At 37.0% G+C, this 19,727-nt stretch overlaps 1 protein-coding gene across 6 annotated transcripts in view; it reads right to left on the bottom strand.

Annotated features, from left to right (window-relative positions):
• The window catches only part of PCDH9 (protocadherin 9), a 678,474-nt gene that overhangs the window by 216,914 nt on the left and 441,833 nt on the right, over positions 1-19,727 (bottom strand). Inside the window, exon 5 of one of the 6 annotated variants that reach the window (XM_069009409.1) lies at positions 603-972. The exons of the other annotated variants lie outside the window; for them this stretch is intronic. Within the exon in view, the coding sequence (XP_068865510.1) occupies positions 923-972 (50 nt within the window). The 3' untranslated portion in view covers positions 603-922. Of the gene's footprint in view, positions 1-602; positions 973-19,727 lie in introns of those variants that run through there. 6 annotated transcript variants of the gene reach the window in all.

Raw genomic sequence — 19,727 nt, 5'->3', positions numbered from 1 at the left:
TTGTACTTCTATTTACATCGCAAGTGAAGACAAAATATGCCAAAGATCAAGAGGGACTGGTTGTACCCTGGACTTCAAAGTTAGTGCCCCAGATTTGCTTCATTTAAAAGACAACATAGGGTTATTTTGGGCAAAAGATTAGAAAGTATGTAAAGAAAGCATGCTACTTCAGTCGGATTTTTCCCACAATATATTTTAAAAAATCTTCTTTTTGCTAGACATAATTTCCCTGTGGCATTGTGCCACCTCCACACAGCCATCCATAACTCTTCTCCTGCTTGAAACAATCTTCAACATGCCACTCTTGTTAATGACTGAGATACCCCCTGATGGTGCTTAACATTTAATAGTGCTAGAGCTCCACGTTTGCCCAAACAACCTTTTCCATTTACCTTACCTCAAAGGCGTTCTAATTTTTCTTCAGAGACAGAAATCCTTTAAGACCATTGTATCCTTAGGCTACAAATTTACTGAGATTTAGGTTTCCAATAAGACCTCCGAGATGAATGCCACCTTCTCATTTATGAATCAATTTTTGCCCATCGGCTTTTCAGTGTTATTACTTTTTATTTTATTTTACACTCGAAAGAGAGAACCTTAGGAATACATACATACATACACACACAATATTGGGGTGAGGGGGGAAGGAGGAAAAACTTAAATCAGAACCAAATAAAGTATAGGACATTGTCCTCAACGTATTATGAATACAGAAATTTCAAATAATACGGAGCCACAGATAAAGTAACTTTTTCATCCTTAGGGCTCTTGTTTTGATCATCAGCACTCACCACAAAGGCAAGCATGCTATTTCTTAGTGTCATGAGCTATGTTTTTATATAGCAGTTGTCAGTGGTTAAAGAAACACTTTTCTTTTCACGCACCACAATTCAACCGATGCTATCTCGTCCGCCTTCAGTGGTTAGCATGTGTTTGGTCTCAATGAAGACAACACTGTATCTTCGGAAAATTCTGTAAAGGAGTAGCACAGGAAAAATCTTTATTTGCCTGAACTAACTAAAAATCTAGTGCCATTCACTTGGAGCTAAATTTCAAACAGGTGAACAAGCTGAATGGTTTAAAAAACTTAGTTACAAGAATCATGATTTTCAAATCACTGACCTGTAAATTCTGATTTATTTTAATGGTGTTTTGACTGAAATGAATGTTGAACATCATGTAAAGCCCAATACACTAAGCAATTCTAACTGGGGAATTATGTGGTTATAGTCATGTATCAAGTCTACATATACTATAATCCTATTTTAACTGCTTGCTGGGAGCCAGATACTATTTTTGGTCTATGGTTTAGAATTCATCCCATTTGAGGAATACAATGAACATCAAAAGCTGGAATCAATCATCTATCAGAAGTTAGCCTGCCATGGCAGAACTCTCCTTGGCTTCAAAAACATTCCCTGCAAAATAAAAATTGCCATGCTAACCAGGCAACATGTTTGCCAAATCCTGGTGGTACTAGCTAATTAGAATGTTATCTGCATTTTTGACAGCTTTAATATTACCTTTAGTTACATCACTATATCATAAGCAATGATTTAAAAACAAGAACAGGTTCATTTGATGGGAAGGGAGGTATCTTCAGAGTTCATAATTTATCTAGAAAGCTCAAAAAACTGAGCAGAATCTTTCTGTAAGTGGGACCCCTGAAGATTTTTTTTGAAGGGACAGAAAACATCTCTCAATATAGCCAAACTATGATAGTAGTGAAAACAACTGGAGTTCAGTATCATCTACATGAATGCTTAAAGGCTACTTCTGATCAATGTGTGACCCAAGCCCAAGAGAGACACTGACCCATGGGACGTACTATAACGAGTCAAGGCTCTCTTTTAACTCCATAGAACCTGAAACGCTGACCAAACTGTTCCATTTATTCACTACTGGGGCTTTTTTCACCCCTGTATTCTATGTCTGGATTTCCCATTGCACAGACAGGTGGAAGAATGTAAGCAATTGTGGACTTACACTCCTAAATATGCCTTGTAGTCAGATTAGGAAAAAAAGCTGAAAAATAATCAAAGAAAACCAAAATAAAGCAAACCAAAAAACCTCAAGAGTGTTGTTGCTTGCACTTGGAGAACAGGTCTTGCATACCAAACACCAGGAAAAGCTATTTTCAGAGGTTATCTGAACTCATGTTAAATAGTTGACTACTCAGCCAAGTGAAAAACAGATCCAAAAGATGAAATAATAAAGCATCACGGACAAAAGATCCACACACTATTTAGCAGAGAATGAGGCTTTCTATAATGGAAACATAAGCAGAGACTCTTACAGTACTTTGAAAAAATGATTGCAAGCAAAGCCTCATGAAACATCAACGTATTCTGTGACAGCTGTTTACAGGTTTTTCTTTTAAGCTGTTCACAGTTGTATGTCAGAGCAGTAATTTTAGGAAAAAAAATAGAGATCTGAATGCTTTTCCAGATACAGGCATGCAATAAAAACACACTCACCTGAAAGAAAAATAATAATGGTATTTTTGGGTTAAAAAAAAGGTTTGCACGCTGCAAATTGAAAGACTAACCCGAGTTTTCTAAAATGCATTTTTCAGGTTTAGTTATACATTATTCAATACTCAGAATTCATTTTCATAGCTTCTGGATAAGCCATTCAGAATGGCAATGTATTATAGTTGAGAAGGGAAGGAGGGGAACAGAACACAATACAAAGCACCCACAATGTCTCCTGCTCTACTTCAAAAAAACAAACAAACAAACAAAAAAACCCCAAACCTCTAAGTATGAAAATCCAGCATTTTTTGTTATAATAAAGCAAGAAAATTACATTCTTACACTACTGTGTTTAAGACAAAGCTGGATTCAACTCGAAAAGTGGCACTGCTTCAGATTTGGCTTCCTAATTTTGGCTTATGACAGTAATAAAGGACTTTATTTTTATTTATAGCTGCTATTTTGTAAGAACTAAAAGGAAAAATATGCTTTAAAGAATTAATATGAATATTTCAAAGCATTCTTATTATACTATATCACTGTGTAAAACAGTCTTCAAAAACTCTAGGAAGCAGTGTAAATGAGGTGAGTGATAACACAGCATGGGCCATTTCGTACCTGTAAGAGCTTCTGTTGCACAAAGTGGACTGACAAATTTTTTGCTTTTTCTTCCAAGGCTCCCTTTTACTTATACAGAAAGCAAAACCTTATATTATGGCAGCATTTTATTTGAATGGTATGTTTACAGCCCTTGTAAGGAGCTGAAATAGCAGAGTGACATAGATTCTCTATGGCTCCTTCATAGAAGAAAACAGGAAAACAATCTATGTGTAATAGATTCTAGTTTCTTGCTTCTACCTCTCCCTGCTGACCATAAAATAGATGAGACACAGCTTATTATCTTTGGCTTTATGACTACAATAATATTCTCTTGCCAGCAAGGAAGCTTGCCTTCCTAGGTGGGAAACACCGTTTTGTACAGCTATTTTAGGAGAAAGCTTGCTGTTCTGCACAGGAAGATTTTGTTCAGAAGTAAAGCTTCAACCAAACTTCAGGCAGAAGCAGGGGGAGAATAGCACTTCTTTCAGCCTAAGTCCTGTTCTGAGATCCTACATTTACGAAAGTTGCCTCAGTGACATGACAGAATCCTCTGAAATGCAAATATATATACATTCAAAACATCATTAGTTTCTCAAAGCTTCATTATGTATAATCAAAAAGAGTTATGACATCTTCTGCCAAAAATCCTCATATATATCTGTGTAGTAATGTCACAGAGTAAGTGTCTGACAAGTTTCTTATATAGGTAAGCATGGCCTAAATACACTAGAGAAGGTAGACTAGAGAAGATTCAGGAAGACAAAACAGAAGTTGAAATGCTGGCAATCTGAAAAGTGGAAAGTATAGGATTGATTAAAAACTTGCCATAATGTTATAACTGGTGTCTTCACCCCAGTTAAAGATGGTATAGATGAGTATCCATCGAATAAAATTTTTCTCTAAAGTCTGAGGCTATTTTCCTATGCAACTGGTTCAAACTACCACTTGTGGTGTGTTGGCCTTGCCTGGCTACTAGATGCCCCACCAGGCCCTCTCTCGCTGCTTTTTTTCTACAGGACAGGAGAGAAAGTAAGATAAAAACACTTGTGAGTTGAGATTGAGATGAGAAGACTGATTAACAATTACCGCCGTGGGCAAAACAGGCGTGACTTTGGGAAAATTGAATTCATTGTCGATTAAAACAGAGGTGGGTGGTGAGAAACAAAGAAAAACGAAAGAAAAGCAACACCTTCCACTGACTCCCTCCTTTTTTGAGGCTCAACTTCACTCCCTAATTCCTGACTTGTGAATACACTTGCTCTGGTAACTCCTTCTTCAGAGCTGCAGAGGAATCTCTGCTCCAGTTCCAGGAGCATCCTGGGAGTTTGCAGGGATATTTCTCCTAGCTTTCCTCACTTCTTACTGCCAGGCAACACTTTTTACCCTTTCTTAAGCATATTTTCTTCAAGATGCCACCCCCTTGGCTGCAGGGCTCAGCTGTGCCCTGAGAATTGAGCTGGAGACAGCTGGAAATGGCTATGGCCAATACAGGGCGCTCCAGCCGCTCCTCACAGAGGCCACCCTGCAGACCCCACTGCCAGCACCAGGGCACCCACACCCAATTCTTACCTATATAATCCTGGAAACCCACATTCTATATATATACACATATATATAAAACAAAGAAAAGAAAGGACGTGGGCAATAAAAGAACATTAGGTGAATAAGGTTGAAAATTATGATTGTTTAGGAAAATAAAAGTGCACACTCCTGTTTCCTTGCATGGAGCCAGCCTGCATAAAGGAGCAAAGACTTTCTTTATAGTCGTAGAGAATTTTTCATATATTGTTCTAATTTGCAGTCAAGACTAAATGTGAAAAATGAAATATTTATCCTTTTTAAATCAAGTTGAAACACTTGAGCTAGAAAGGTTAAAGAAAGTTCATGGAACAATCACACAAACAATTTAAGGCCATGATTTATTTAGAAGGTTCAGAGTGATAATGAGTAAAACCGCTAATCAGTGCCCACAGATATTAGATAATAAATTCAGTATGTTGAAATGGGTATTTGTAGAGCAGCGTTAGTCTAATGATTGAATTAATCTTAATGCACAGGAAGTCTTGTATGCCAAATTTGTTTACCACATAACTTGCTAATGAAGATAAAACTGGTGAGTCTTCTTTACCCTTACAAATTAAGTGTTACTTGGGAAAAGTTGAAAGGCCATCAAGTGGCAAAGTTTTGTAAGAGGAACATGAAAAGATTGAACAAACAAGAGATGGCAAGAGATAAGGTACTTGTTCTGTATTACACTTTGAATGGCTGAATATAAATTACTGGATTAGCACAGTTTATCAAAGAACCTATGACATAAAACAGATCTGCAAAGAACCATGGGCTTCATAATTAGCTGACCATTCTAGTGCTTTCTAAACCCACTTTTGCTGGCTAAGGAGGAACACCTGTGCACACAAGGCTGGAAGTTCAGATCTCTATGCTAATAGGTTTCTTTTTTTTCTGATCATCAAACAAATGTGCTTACAATGATAATTAAGGACAACTGTTGTCAAATTTCTTGCCTGAAAAAAACCTTGGATAAACAAATAGACAAACAAACAAAACTCTAACAATGAAAATCATTACTTTAACAATGAAAATCATTACTTTCTTCTCCTTTAAAAATATTCAGTATCTATTATGGGGTACAGCAACTGTTACAGTCAAAAGTGCTATTTTCAAGTTGCTTGCAGTGTGGCATTTTGATACGCAGATGAATGGCTCAGTTTGACAAACCTTTCACAAGGCAGATTACCAGCAAAGCTGATCCTCAAATACAGAAAGAACTTTATTTCCAATTATTTATTGGGGGGAGGGTTATGTTTTGGTTTGTGGGGGTTTTTTTTTGGTTTTATTTTATTTTCTAACTGGTCATCTCTCAGTTATTTTAAACTGACACTTTACTGAAGTATCATCTAGAGACATACACTTGGCCACACTGATCATCCCTTTTTGACTGTGACTGGCTAATTCAAATGATCAAAGCTGTCAAATATACTTCATCAAAATAAAACCAGTGCTAATGATGTACCCAAGTTTAAAGCCACTTATGTGTTCCAGTGAAAAATAGATTTGAATTTTTTCATCTAGCAAAATAATTTAAACAATTTAATAAATTATTGGTGAAAGGCTTAGAATGTAAGTCCTATGAGAAGCAGTTGAGGGAGCTGGGCCTGTTTAGCCTGGAGAAGAGGAGGCTCAGGAGAGACCTTATTACTCTCTACAACTGGAGATTGTAGTCAGGTGGGGATTGGTCTCTTCTTCTAGGCAACCAGTGGCAGAAGAAGACAGCACAGTCTTAAGCTGCAGCGGGCAAGGTTTAGGCTGGACATTAGGATGAAGTTCTTCACAGAAGGAGTGACTGGGCACTGGAATGGGCTGCCCAGGGAGGTGGTGGAGTCACCATCCCTGGAGGTGTTTAAGAGAAGATTGGACATGACACTCAGTGTCATGGTCTAGTTGACATGGTGGTGTTCAGTCATAGGTAGGAGTCGATAACCTCAAAGGTCATTTCCAACCTGATTGATCTTGTGATTCTGTGAAATGATCTATTTATTTAATCTGGCTAAGATGCAAGATTTGCCAAATTTACTTGAAAAAAAACCCACAACAAAACACTATTTTGTCATCTTGTTACTTGGACTAAATATACTATTCTATGCCTCATGTGTTAAAGAGATTTGTTTGCATATCACATAGTTTAATTTCAGATGCACTGAACAGAATATATAGGAATTATAAACATTTGAGGAAGTAATACCACATATGATCTAAAAAAGAAAATAAAAAACCACCTAACCCTGTTGTTAGCAGGAAAGTGCAATATGCAAATATTTCCTCAATGCATTTCAGATGTCAGGGTAAAGTGCTCTTTTAAGCATTACAACTAGCTTCACAACAGTTTAACTCTGTTGTCTGGTCTAGACAGGCTACTCCCAACTTCATAGCTTCAGCATAGCTATACAGATTTTAATGGGCAACCAGGATAGAAAAGTAGAAGACTGCTGTCATTCTACTGCCAGATTTGTGAGATGCCATATATCTTGTGGCAGAATACAACACTGAGTAGGCTGGCATCTTGTAATAGGCAAACATTTGACAAGACCAAAAAGGAAGGAGGCTAAATTAACCAATATGGAACTCATCTTTTCCCCCAGTTAAGCATTCTCTTTCTCAAGTTTTCCAAATTGTTCTGGAACTTCACAGTCTTCTGAGGACAGGCGTTCTTTCCTTCAAGTTTGTTCAGTTGACATAATGATTCATGGACATTTTTGAGCCATAAATAAAAGAGCTTTCTAAATTTTGAGTAGCACAGAGCTGTTCTAAAATGTTTCAAAGTACTTGAAAGCATTACCTATACCAATGTCAGTTCCACAGCACTCTATTTTTTCATCCACAATGCCTATGCTGTCGTGCATAATCTATCCAGCTGGCAGTTTACCTGACACCTGCTGAGCCATTCCTTTCTCTGCTGCTCCAATAACACTCACCTAATTTCTCTCCTTTTCTTTCCCTACACTTGTGAAACAGAGTAGGCAGTATCAGCAGTCACTTCTGGACACGACCCACCGAGAAATTAATTTTATCTTGTCACCAACGTAAACATATGGAATTCTAAACAAATGATACGAGATATGGACAGATATCAACATACAGTACTACCAGGGTTTATTCTTTCAAAGTTAATAAATAAACAAATAAATACATACAGCAGTTGAACTAAAATAGACAGAAGAGTAGAATGTGGGAACCCAGAGTGCAGAGAATATTTTTCTGCCTGTTTCGAAGGGTTCTACCCCCCTGGACAACACTGGTTTTGACCTTCGTTCACAGAGAAAATTGCCTATCCTCTGGGAAAAATTAGAATCTACACTGGTGTGATCTGGGTGATAGAATACTATGTAAGATTGTCACACGGAGAAAAATTTAGAGGTTTTGGGTTTATTAATATAGTAAATAGAGAAAAACAAAAAAAATCAAAATGGAGGATTTTTGTTGTTCTCCAGACCTTCTTCTTCTTCATCTACTCCATATTCTGCAGTAGAAGTAGTTTGGGATGACTGGATAAAGAATTCCACAGTTCCTGTCTATGTGACTAGATAACTTATTATACATTGGAGGAAAAGTAAAAATAATGTACACTTTTAGTGATCATTGGTTAATTTACCTTTAAAAAGGCTTTGTAATCTTGATAATTGAGCATTGTCCTGCATTCTCTGCTCTGTGCTATGTCTGGGTCACGTTAATGGCTCTATTTCTCTTGTAAGACTTAATAAACAACTATCTGAAAGCAGAGAAGGCTGAAGGTCCCTTTCATCTCTCGGACTCCTGGCAAAGACTCTAAAAGTCTCCCCCATCAGGGGAGGCACAATTAAGGCATGAACAGTGTCAGCAGAATGTACTTTTTGTCAAACAAGCAAGCAAGCAAAAAGTAATAGACACTTTAAAAAGGTCACGTAAAATGCTTCTCCAAAAATGAAAGACTGTGGACCATGAGTCTCTTTTGTACTAAGATGTCTTCCAAAGGATTCAATTGCTAATTCTTAAATGGTTCTCTAAATTCCATTGTGCTCTTACAAAGATTTTTTTTTAATTTATTCATGCATGTTCTTGTAGATCAACCTTCAGCCCAAAAGACAATGAAGTATGCAAAGCAACTTACTGTTTGGATTCTAGAACTCTTCGCTATTTTTTGCTTAACCAGACTTCATTCAAAATGTAATTTTTTTCATAATGTTGCCATTGTTTGCAAAATAACATGGAAAAACTCTCAAGAGTCTCTTAATTTGTCTCCCTTCAGCCCATTCCTCTCTTTTGGCATGACATCTTCTGCCACTTACACAGAGTAGCTCAAAAATGCTGCCTGACTTTCAGGATAGAAAGCATTATTTTTCTTTTAACAGCAGAATATTTTGTTTTATTGGGAGGCACGACTCATATTATAGGCTAGGGACTTAAGTGTGCATAGTGTATAACTGAGGTTAAAAAAATCACAGGATCATAGAACCATATAATAGAATATTCTGAATTGGAAGAGACCCACAAGGACCATTCAAGTCCAGCTCCCGTCCCTGCCCATGACAACCCCAAGAGTCACACCATGTGCCTGAGAGCATTGTCCAAATGTTTTTTGAACTCAGGCAGGCTTGGTGCTGTGACCACTTTCCTGGGGAGCCTGTTCCAGCTTTATGCTATTCCTTTGAGTCCTGTCATTGCTCACAAGAGTGACAAGATTGGTACCTGCCCCTCCACTTCTGCTCATGAAGTTGCAAATGCAATGAGGTCTCCCCTCAGACTCCTCTTCTCCAGGCTGAGCGGACCAAGTGACTTCAGCCACCCTTCATATGACAAATTTCCCTCTAGGCACTTCCCCATCTTCAGCTGCCTAAAGGGACTATTTTAGTTAGGTTACTCAAAGATGAACTGGGCAGGCATCCTATGGCTAACACAGTAGTCCAGATATGCAGAAACAGACCATGTGAGTATACCTAGAATTACTTGAGAATGTGGCCATGAGAGTCTGTTAGACTGCAGAGGGTATTAACAGAACGTAACCACTGATGCATCACCTTATTTTTAACAATGTCCACCTTTAAAATCAGTCATGCTGGCTCTGTAAATGCTGAAGGGAAGTTGGGTAGCCAAAGGTCAGTATCATTAACATCTAGATTATCTGAATATCTCTGAACCCTAGCGGAACGTGTTATATCCGTGCATGTCTGTATGCATAGATATGCATATATTTATCTATTACAGCTGTCACAGTGACCTATATTCATCTATAACATATGTTAGATATTTTCAGTCTTCAGCAAAATGTATAATTAATATGTCTCCAAACAGTGTAGTTACTCATGCAAGAGGGATTCATATTACTAAGTGCCTATTTACAACTGGAAATATATGATCTTCATTCATAATGAAGTAATAATGAAGGAAAAATATGTGTAGCATATGAAAAATAAAAAAATATTAAGACCTGGAGTAATGGCAGAGAGCAACTACCTTATACAATTCCTTTCATTTCTCATGAAAAGAAATATATGAATTGTGAAACTGTAATTCAAACAACTAATCCATTGTGGTGTGGGTGATTATTTTTAAGTAATTTAGTTTCTCTTCTGAATGATCTAAAGAATCTGCACTTAAAGCAGCTGAAAAAGGCAGCAGTGCTGGGAAATTTTTGATTATACTTTTAATTTCACAAACAAACCTACAAATGACTTTAAAATTGCTGGTAACATTACAGTACTACTAACCACCTACATGTTTTTACTGAAAGAGTGTAGCTACAATCCATTAGTTAATGACTATGCTGTGCTTGCCAGATCACATTCACACTCACAACAACTGTAACTGCCAGGGTTTCAAGGGCCTTGAAATAACACTACCAATTAAAACCAGCTTCTTTTGTTACATTTTTGCAAAACCCATACATTTAAACAAAGAAGAAAACCCCAACACACTCAAATTGTATTTACTTCTCTATTGAAAATAAAATCAGTTTTTTATGCCTTTGCTGTGTTACAGTGTAAGTCTTCATCAATATTGAAATATGTGCTTGCATATTTTAAGTACATTTTAAATTGCAACAATTTAACATGTTTTGACTAATAAATTGCTTTCCCTTAAATTCAGTAATTGACCACTGCTCTGTAACAAAAAGGTTTTTTAATATTCAGTAAAAGCTAAAGATCAAAACTGGTCAATTATTCCATCACACTCTCTTGTCAGTCATACATATTTTGCATAAGAAAAAAAGAAGGACATGTAAAGTGATAAACATCACACCGTAAGGCTCTTGGATTTTAAAATTTTCAACTATTATGAAGTTGAGAAGGTTTTTATTTTTTCCCAGTTATTTTAGATGAATCAATCATTTATAATGATACTTTTACTTGATATGAGTGTGTCTTCAATAGCTATCTCCATGACACTATTTAACAAATGCAGCTGGGGAATAGAACAGTACAGTAAAGATAAACTAAAAGAAAGTTATTCAATCTTTCTCAATGAACTTAAACACTTTTAGGTCTTGAAGAGAACACAGATCTAATCTAAAAGAGTAGTAGACCATATCACCAAGTGAACAAAAAGAATCTTTCTCCTGAATGGTAGGCACATAAAATTTCATTTCAAGTTTTGTATTGAAAACGACATTTTTGTGTGGTTTTCAGAGTGAAGAACTTTAAAATCACCATAAATATGCCGGGAATATTTGAGCATGAAGTACTTAGATGACAGTTCAGTAATGCACATTTGTTTAAAATAATAGGTGAGTTGTTCCATGTAGAAAGAAATATATGTTACTAAATAGTATGTCTACATTAACTTACAGGAGTGTACTTCTGACATGAATCTTCTAGTCACCTCCGTTTGACGTATTTGTGAAAACTTTTTGGAGCATAAGGATGGGATTCCTTTGGATTGAAATGAAACCAGAATTATTCTTCAGTAACTAATGGATATTCACTCCATGGACCACAAAAGTCCAGAGCAGCTGCCACAGAAATGTACACAGCAAACTCTGTGTTCTCAGCACCAGTTGCTTTACATCCAGATCTGTTCCTACTGTGATGTCTAAGACTTCATCATGGAGCTATAAACACTGGTAAAGGTATAAAAATGATGTATGGGTATACACAAGAAAATATTTTTCGACTTTCTCTTTCTCACGAAGGTGTCCAGATGTTACTAAATAAACTTCTTTGTGTTTTTTTTTTTGTTGTTGTTGATGTTTGTTTGTTTGTTCCATTGGGGGTTTTTTGCTTGTTTGTTTTTTGGGAGTTTTTTTGTGTTGATGTAGCATGGGGTTTATACTGAAAAGCTTTTTGCCAAAGCTGCAAAATATTCAAAGCATCCTGAAGAGTTGAAGATTAGTTTATGTCTTTAGCTATTTGTTTGTTTCAAGATGGGAAAAAAACTCTAAAGTTTTTGAATGTTTTGTAAAAGATTTTGTATATATTTTCCTTTCCTTGCCACAGGTAAATATGTCCTAAGTTTGGTTGTTTATGATGCCACCACATCTAGATGGATTCTCTGTAGAAGACATGTCTTCACCTTGCAACCACAGAGCAAAGACATTTACCATGTGATGCACGCTGAAAAAAGGTAAGTATTCGATTATTATTTTCCTTCTCCCAAATTATCTTAAAATGTGTTTACATGGATTAGCATGAAAGGGGATATAGCATTGCACTAAGAAATGATTCAACTCTTACTCCTATTTCTAGAAGGTTTACTTATATGAGTTTTAGACTGCGAATATAATTCATTATTTGTTTCCCATCTACTTCATTCCTCTTTCCTCCCCCTTCTCCTCCTGTTGAAGACAAACAGAGCAAGTGTATGTACAAAAACATAAAGCATTCCTTGGGAAGGCAAATATTTGAAAGAAAACAGAATGTTCATCACCTCTATAATTTTCAAATTTTATTCAAAGAACTTCCCTTCTTATGCATATATTTCTCCTTAGGGAGAAAAAAACAAAAAGCGAACAAAAAATCAGAGAAAAATAAAAAGATAAAGCCGTAAGATAAGCATAATAAAATGAACACCTATTCTCTGGACAAGTCTAGTTCAAACCTGAAGGCACTTGTGCAGAAGGTTATTTCTTAAGATAACACACTTTTTCTTCCAAAAGACAAGGTTTCCTTCCCGGAAAGCAAAGCTTGCTAAGATATTTGCTTTAAGGAAGGAACTCCTGGATTCCATGAATGTCCCATACGGATATTCTTAAAGAGACAGTCAAAATGCATCATCTGCACTTCACGACATGCTAATTTTCTAAATGGCATGAGATTTATAATAGCTTCCAGTCAATATCTGGTGATTGTTTGGAGGAAGGAAAGCTGATTAGAGAACAGAAATTATTATTAGAAATCCTTCCTTAGAACTGTGCTTTAAAAAGGTAGGATGTTTTAATTTCAGTTATACCAAAAAAAAATATTAAAAAAGAGGAAGACGAAGGTATGCAAATGGTATTTTTATTTATCTAGCACTGTAAAAAATGAGGCATGGAATTTAAAAATGACCTTCTCCTTTGAAAAATGTTATGTGCAGATAGATAAGAAAAACTGATAAATCTTCCAAAAGATGTGAGTATTCCCTTAGCAACAAGAACAGCTGAGATTCATCTCACACAAAAGGCTGGATTGGTGGGAATCAGCTAAATTTAGGTGTCTAAGCTTCCCCTATACACAATGTCAATCCAGTCAATATAGTCTGGAAAACAATACCTCTCACATTAAAGTAGACACATCTACTACACACCATTTAGTTTAGTAACTGACTGGGTCTCCAGACTCAGTAATGGTAACTGAGGTCTCCACTGACTACGCCTGGATCTCCAACTAATTCACATCTGCTTCCATTTCACATCTGAATGAGTCACAGATACATCACGAGGTTACACACATGGCACCTGCACTCATACCTTTCTGAATGAACCTCAACCTAAACCTCACTTCTCCTGTCTAACCATCAGCAATGCCAGTTTAGAAATATCCTGGGGTACCCACGATGTTCGCATGTGAATGTCAAACAGGAAAGAAGGGAGTGCAGTCAAAAAGAAGTAGGTAACATCAAGGTATTCTATCAAATGCCTATGTATAACAAAGTATTTGAGTCCTATACATACATATTCTGGAGCTAAATTTCATCCAAAATGTCTTTGTGTGAATTTGGTGCTCCTATTACACTCAACAGAACTATGGTAAATGGACTCTACAATGAAATTTAGCCGACTTGGTTTAGGTACCGACTTTAAATGAAAGCTTTTGTGCTCAGTAAATTAAAAGAGGAAGCTTAGACACTTAGGATAAAGTTTTAGATTTCTACAGGTAAGCATCCAAATTCAGAGTATAAAATATGAGGCTGAGTTCATCATTAATTTCTGGAACTAACATGGGTTATCACTTGATTACTTCCTACAGTCTTCATTCATAACCTATGGTGGGATAAAGACATTTCTTTATGAGATTTACTTGACCCATTTCAGGTATCTACATCAGGAGCTAAACTGGAGAAAAAACCAGTAACTTGGATCGTACCTATTTGTTTCTTTTCTATACTGTGTATAGTACTACGCCAGCTATCCTACCATGAATTTAAAAGTTTGTATTTCATTTACCTTAAGAGAATACAGATTTTTCTTTCCTTTTTTCTTCGCATCTGTATTGCACAGTCTATGCAAGACAAATTTAATTAATTTATAGGATTGCAGAATCATAGAATGGTTAAGCTTGGAAGGGAAGTCTGGAGATGGTTTAGTCAAACCTTCCTGCTCAACTCAGGGAGTTACCATGACTGAGCTAGAGTCATGCTTGTTTGATTTTTAAAATATCCAAGAAGACTCCACAATCTCTCTGGGAAACTTGGTGCAGAGTTCTATTGTTCCGATTGCAAGAAAATCTGGTGGGGCTTTTTTGCTTGAGTTTAAAAAAATTTCTCTGTATTTCAGTTTGTGCCCAGTGTCCTTTCTTTAATTTGGTATACTACTGAGGAAAGCCTGGCTCCCTCTCTACTCTCCTTCCCGCACCACATCAGGTATTTGCACACATGAATTAGATCCTTCCTAACCCTTCCCTTCTCCAGGATGAACTGTCACAGTTCTTTCAGCACCTCCCCATGATCTCATACCTTAATAACCTTTGTGGTCCTTTTCTGGACTCAGTCCATATTTCCATTTCCCTTCCATACTGGAAAAACCAGCACTGGATATGGCACTTCAAATGTGTCTCCCCAGTCCTGAGTAGAGATAAAGGATCCTTCCCATCAGCTTGCTGGCAGCACCCTTCCTAATGCAGTTCAGGAGGTTGCTTTCTTTTCAAGGCTGTCATTCTAGCTCATGGCTAATTTGCTATCCACCATGACTCCCAGTTCTCTTACTGCAAAGATGTTTCCTAGTTGTCAGGCCCAAGTCTGTGTGGGTGCAACGTGGTCATCCTTCCTGCATTAAGTTATTCCTCTCATTGCAGCCAACAACAATTCTAATTTTACTTAAAATGTGTAACCACTTAAGTGCTGAAATTAACAACGCCATGCTAAATTCAACACTCTATTCTCACAATTATAATCTTTCTTCTAGTCCACTTGCCACTGGGGATAGAAGTTGTACTGCTAAGACTCCACTAGGAAAAGAGTATAAAACACTGGGAACTTAGTTGTATAATCAAGGCAACAAGCAGTACAGCTGGCAACAATAACTTTCACTGAATTTCAGAAAAAGCAACCTCAAAAATATAAACCAAATATTTCTGCCATAATCACACTATCACACCTTTAAAAGGTGAATTGTTTCAAATATAGTTAGGTGATAGAGCACCTAGAATGCTAATAAAATCTTTCTTAATATATTTCACGATGATTAAAGATATATGTGTTCAATTGTGCTTTTTATTTTAGTTTCCCATGGAAAGTCTTTAAATAATAGAAAAATCTATTGCTGTTCTGTTGCTAAAGAGTACTGTTAAACAGCATGCTCATGAGGTAGAAAAAAAACCCACTCAGGTCACAACAATGACTGATAAAGAGAAAAACTGATTTTAGAAGTCTGCAATTTAGAAGACTTACATTTTATTTTTCTTATTCTGAATATTTAAATAGAAACTTTTGACTTTGTCATTTACCTGTAAGTGTTAGAAATGACTGCGGATTTCTTTCTCTTTTTTTTTTTTTTTTTCCTGGACAGATATCGGACCAGTATTAAAATACAGAGAGGTAAAAAAGTGCATAAGAACAAAATGTTTCAGCATTCAAAATACTACTACGAATGAACCAGTTTATTAGAGATTCAAGAAGACGAGTACTGCATCTGAACTATGGACACCAAACACCTCATTTATCAAATAAAAGGCTGATTCACTTGAAGTCAGTAAGCAATGTAGTACTATTTCCTTTGTCACTGAAGATCATTAAATCAAGGAATCATTTGGTAACATATGCTGTAGATACCAGCACAAGACACATGCTTTTTTATGTTATTGGCTAGGATTTCTGATCTGTATTATGCAGGATGTTGTACTAGTCAAAACAATCCCTTGGGCCTCAAAATATCCTTGCACTTCTGGAAGTCACAGATTTCACATTGACAAAGGGTTGTACAGTCACACAGACAAAAGCTAGAAACTGAAAATAAATGCGTTCAGACTGAGAATACAATACCAGCTTTAATATTCTGGTGGGTTAACCTCAGCTGCTGGCGGGTGCTCACTAAGCTGCTCTATCACTCCTGGTTCTCAGCAAGACAGGTAGAAAATGAGATGAAAAAGCTCATGCGTTGAGATAAGGACAGGGAGACACTAGTTACCATCACTGGCACAACTGACTCAGCCTAGGGAAGATTAATTTAATTTATCATCAAAAAAACCCAGAGCAGGACTGTGAGAAACAAGATAAACAAAACTAAAAACACCTTTCCCACTTCCCACCCCTTCCTTTTCCCCAGGCTCAAATTCACTCTCTCATATCCTCTTCTTCTGACTCCTCCCCAGCTTGCACCTGCCACTAAGTGGTGTTAAGAGATACGAAATGGGAGTTGCAGTCAGTCACTAAAACTTTGTTTCTGCTGCTCCTTCCTCATCATCCTCTTACTCTGCTCCAACATGGGGTCCTTTCCAAGCAATACAGTCCTTCATTAACTGCTCCAGCATGTGTCCCTTCCACAGAGTGTGAGCCTTCAAGAACAGACTGCTCCAGTGTGGGTTCCCTAGGGGCCACATTTCCTGCTCCTGCATGTGCTCTTCATGAACTGCAACTTCCTTCAGGGCCTACCTACCTTTCTTCAGGGTGGGTCCTCTATGGGCTGCTGGGGGCACCACCTTCTCCACAAGCTGAGAGGGAATCTATTTGGTGTCTGAAGCATGCTCTCCACCTCCTTCTTCATGGACCTTGGGGTCTGCAGGTTTGTTTCTCTCACATTTTTCTTCCCCCCAGATGCTGTGCAGCTTTGGGCAGAAATGGATGTGTTTTAGAGCCACTGAGAACTGGCTCTATCAAACATGGGGGGCAGCCTCTGGTGTCTTCTCGAAGAAGTACCCTCTGTAGCCCCCCTCCCCACAACTTTGCCATGTAAACCCATATAAAACATGTAATCAAACACCAGTGGAAATAAATCACTGGGCTATTTTATCACTGGAGTATTTTAAAACATTGGTTTCATTTTAGAAAAAGTTGTGTGAAACACTAAGCATTGTGCTATGGTAGAGATTTGACTGGATAATGGTATCACTTTGAAACTTTAAAAAGTTTGGGAATGTCTGCAGTAGATCTGGACTTGATGGGATATAAAGAAAACCCTTATGAGTAGAAAATATTTACAGGAGAAAAATAACTCTTAATTCCTAAAATGAGTCTCTTGTTTTACCCAGCAAAAGCACCTGCGGTTTTAAACTGTCCTAGGTATCATCAGTTACGTCAGCCAAAGGCACCAGCTTTCATCTCATGTGCAAGCTTCCCCTTCCTTTAATCCTTCAACCCTTCTCATAGTTCCCCTGCCCCATGCAGCCTTTTCAGCTCACTGCTGAGGACCTGCAAGTTCTCAGATGGCAGCAGGAGCAGCTAGGAAGTTTTGACAAGTTAGGTGTTCCTCTTGGAGAAGCAACGGGATAAGTTCCCCTCCCAATGCTCATTCAATGGCTATGACCTCCTGATTTACACTCCAATTAGCTTTGGTGTGTGAAGGACAAGAGAGTAGAATAGAGTAGCACAGTGGCTTTTCTAAGAAAACTTTAAAATCCTCACTGCAATGAGGCAGCAAAGAGATGTGAAGAGATAGAAATACTTCTTATGCCTCTCAGATTCTATTTATTTTTTTAAAGAAATAAGTGCATGGGCTAAGATTGAGTTCATACTTGAGATGATTTTATAGCTTTTCTGTAGGCTAATTCACCAACCTGACTCCAGTTTTTCTTACTCCTGCTTGCCTGTAGCTAAATGTGACATTGTTAGATTCTGTGTGAGGTATGAACTTGTGTTTAATGAAATGGAGGATATGACTCAAAGGCAAATGTTCCTATTTTAGTTCTCTTAGTCTCATATTATGAAAACACAAGAATAAGTACGGACAGCAAATTATCTAGATCTAGGCATTAACAGAGTAGCATTTCTTTCCACACCTTAGGCTGTTTAGCTATGGACTACACCAGTATTGCCAAATAAGAAAATTTTGAGGCAGCAAAATGAAAGACAGGATTAAGCAGAGGGTATGCCCGCAAGGTTAAACCATCATCACCCACTGGGTGTAATGATAGCGACACTGTAAAACCAAAGCTCTTTGCAGGAGAGGCTTAGCTTCTCCACATGGGACACTATCATATGACCAAATGTAATACAAGGCTGTCTTGCCATTACTCTGAACTTTAATAACAATTAAACCACTTCTACAGAGATATTCCTACTTATTACCGGAGTTAGGGTATCTTTTAACACCCCTGACATTACTTGACTAAACTGCCATAGTATTAGGTTTATTAAAAAGCAGGAAGTCAGGTATTTATCAGCCAAATTTAACCACACAGCTTCTATTCTACTGAAAAAAAAAAAAAGCTATCCACAAACATTATTACTGAAAGGCAGCATTATAACACATTATAACATTACTTCCAAGAATATGGAATTGCTTTGGAAGTAACACTGAACATAATAGAATATTCTATTTAATTTTACTAAATAAAAACATAATCTTCAAACCAGTGGGTATGTTACCATTTTTGCTACAGCTCCATGTTTTTACAAAGCTATTACTTTGTGTTACGTAACCTATATTGATACTACTTATTAATGAGGTGTAGAAATTAGGCAAGCATTTACTTAGCTTTGTAAACATGTATCAGAAGACATAAATATTATATTTCTGTCTGGTTTTAAACCGTTGGAATTATTGCATAGATTCATCCACAGTGTGTAGTAGGCTTTCTCCCTAGAGCAGTTCTAACACTCCACTAAATATATGCTATTCCTCTTTATCTCTTTGAAGAAAAATGAATCACATCCACAGCTTGCAGCTATCAAAATGTGATTTATCAAGAGTTTTCATGAAAATGCATTTTACCCCTTCTTTACACTAGGAGGCACATTTTTACTTCGTACAGTTCTATTGCACAGCTCTGCTGCATGCAACTCTTAGATACCTTACCAACTCCAGTCTAAATTTAAGTCCCTGACAACCTTTACTAAACCACAGGGAAAGAAGAATTCTTCACTAATAAGGTGGGTTGTTTTTTTCACGCTGATGAAAACCACACTTATAGTAATGAAAAATAACACTCTGCACCCGACTGCTGGAGAACAAAAACACAGGGGTTTTTTTGAGTGATACCTGAAGAAATAATTCAATTTAAAATACATCAGAGAGCTGTACAGTTTTAATGGAACTGATGATAAAAATGGTTGTGTTAAAAGTGTATTTCCTGATATGCACATTCAAAACCATTAGAAGGCAGGAATTTTGGTAATAAAAGACACTATAAATAAATTCAATTTTACACTGACTTTTTCTTTTTTTTTACGAGACTAAAGAAACAGGAGTGTTTTCTAAATTCTTACCTGATATACTAAAAGGTAAAGAACTTGAATCAGATTATAGATCTTCGAAACATCTTCCTTTTTATAAGAATCAAGTGTATCAAACCACAAATGAGACAAAGGTGAACT

Source organism: Aphelocoma coerulescens, chromosome 1 (assembly GCF_041296385.1).
Source record: "Aphelocoma coerulescens isolate FSJ_1873_10779 chromosome 1, UR_Acoe_1.0, whole genome shotgun sequence".
NCBI lineage: Eukaryota > Metazoa > Chordata > Aves > Passeriformes > Corvidae > Aphelocoma > Aphelocoma coerulescens.
This window is presented reverse-complemented; position numbering and strand designations above follow the sequence as displayed.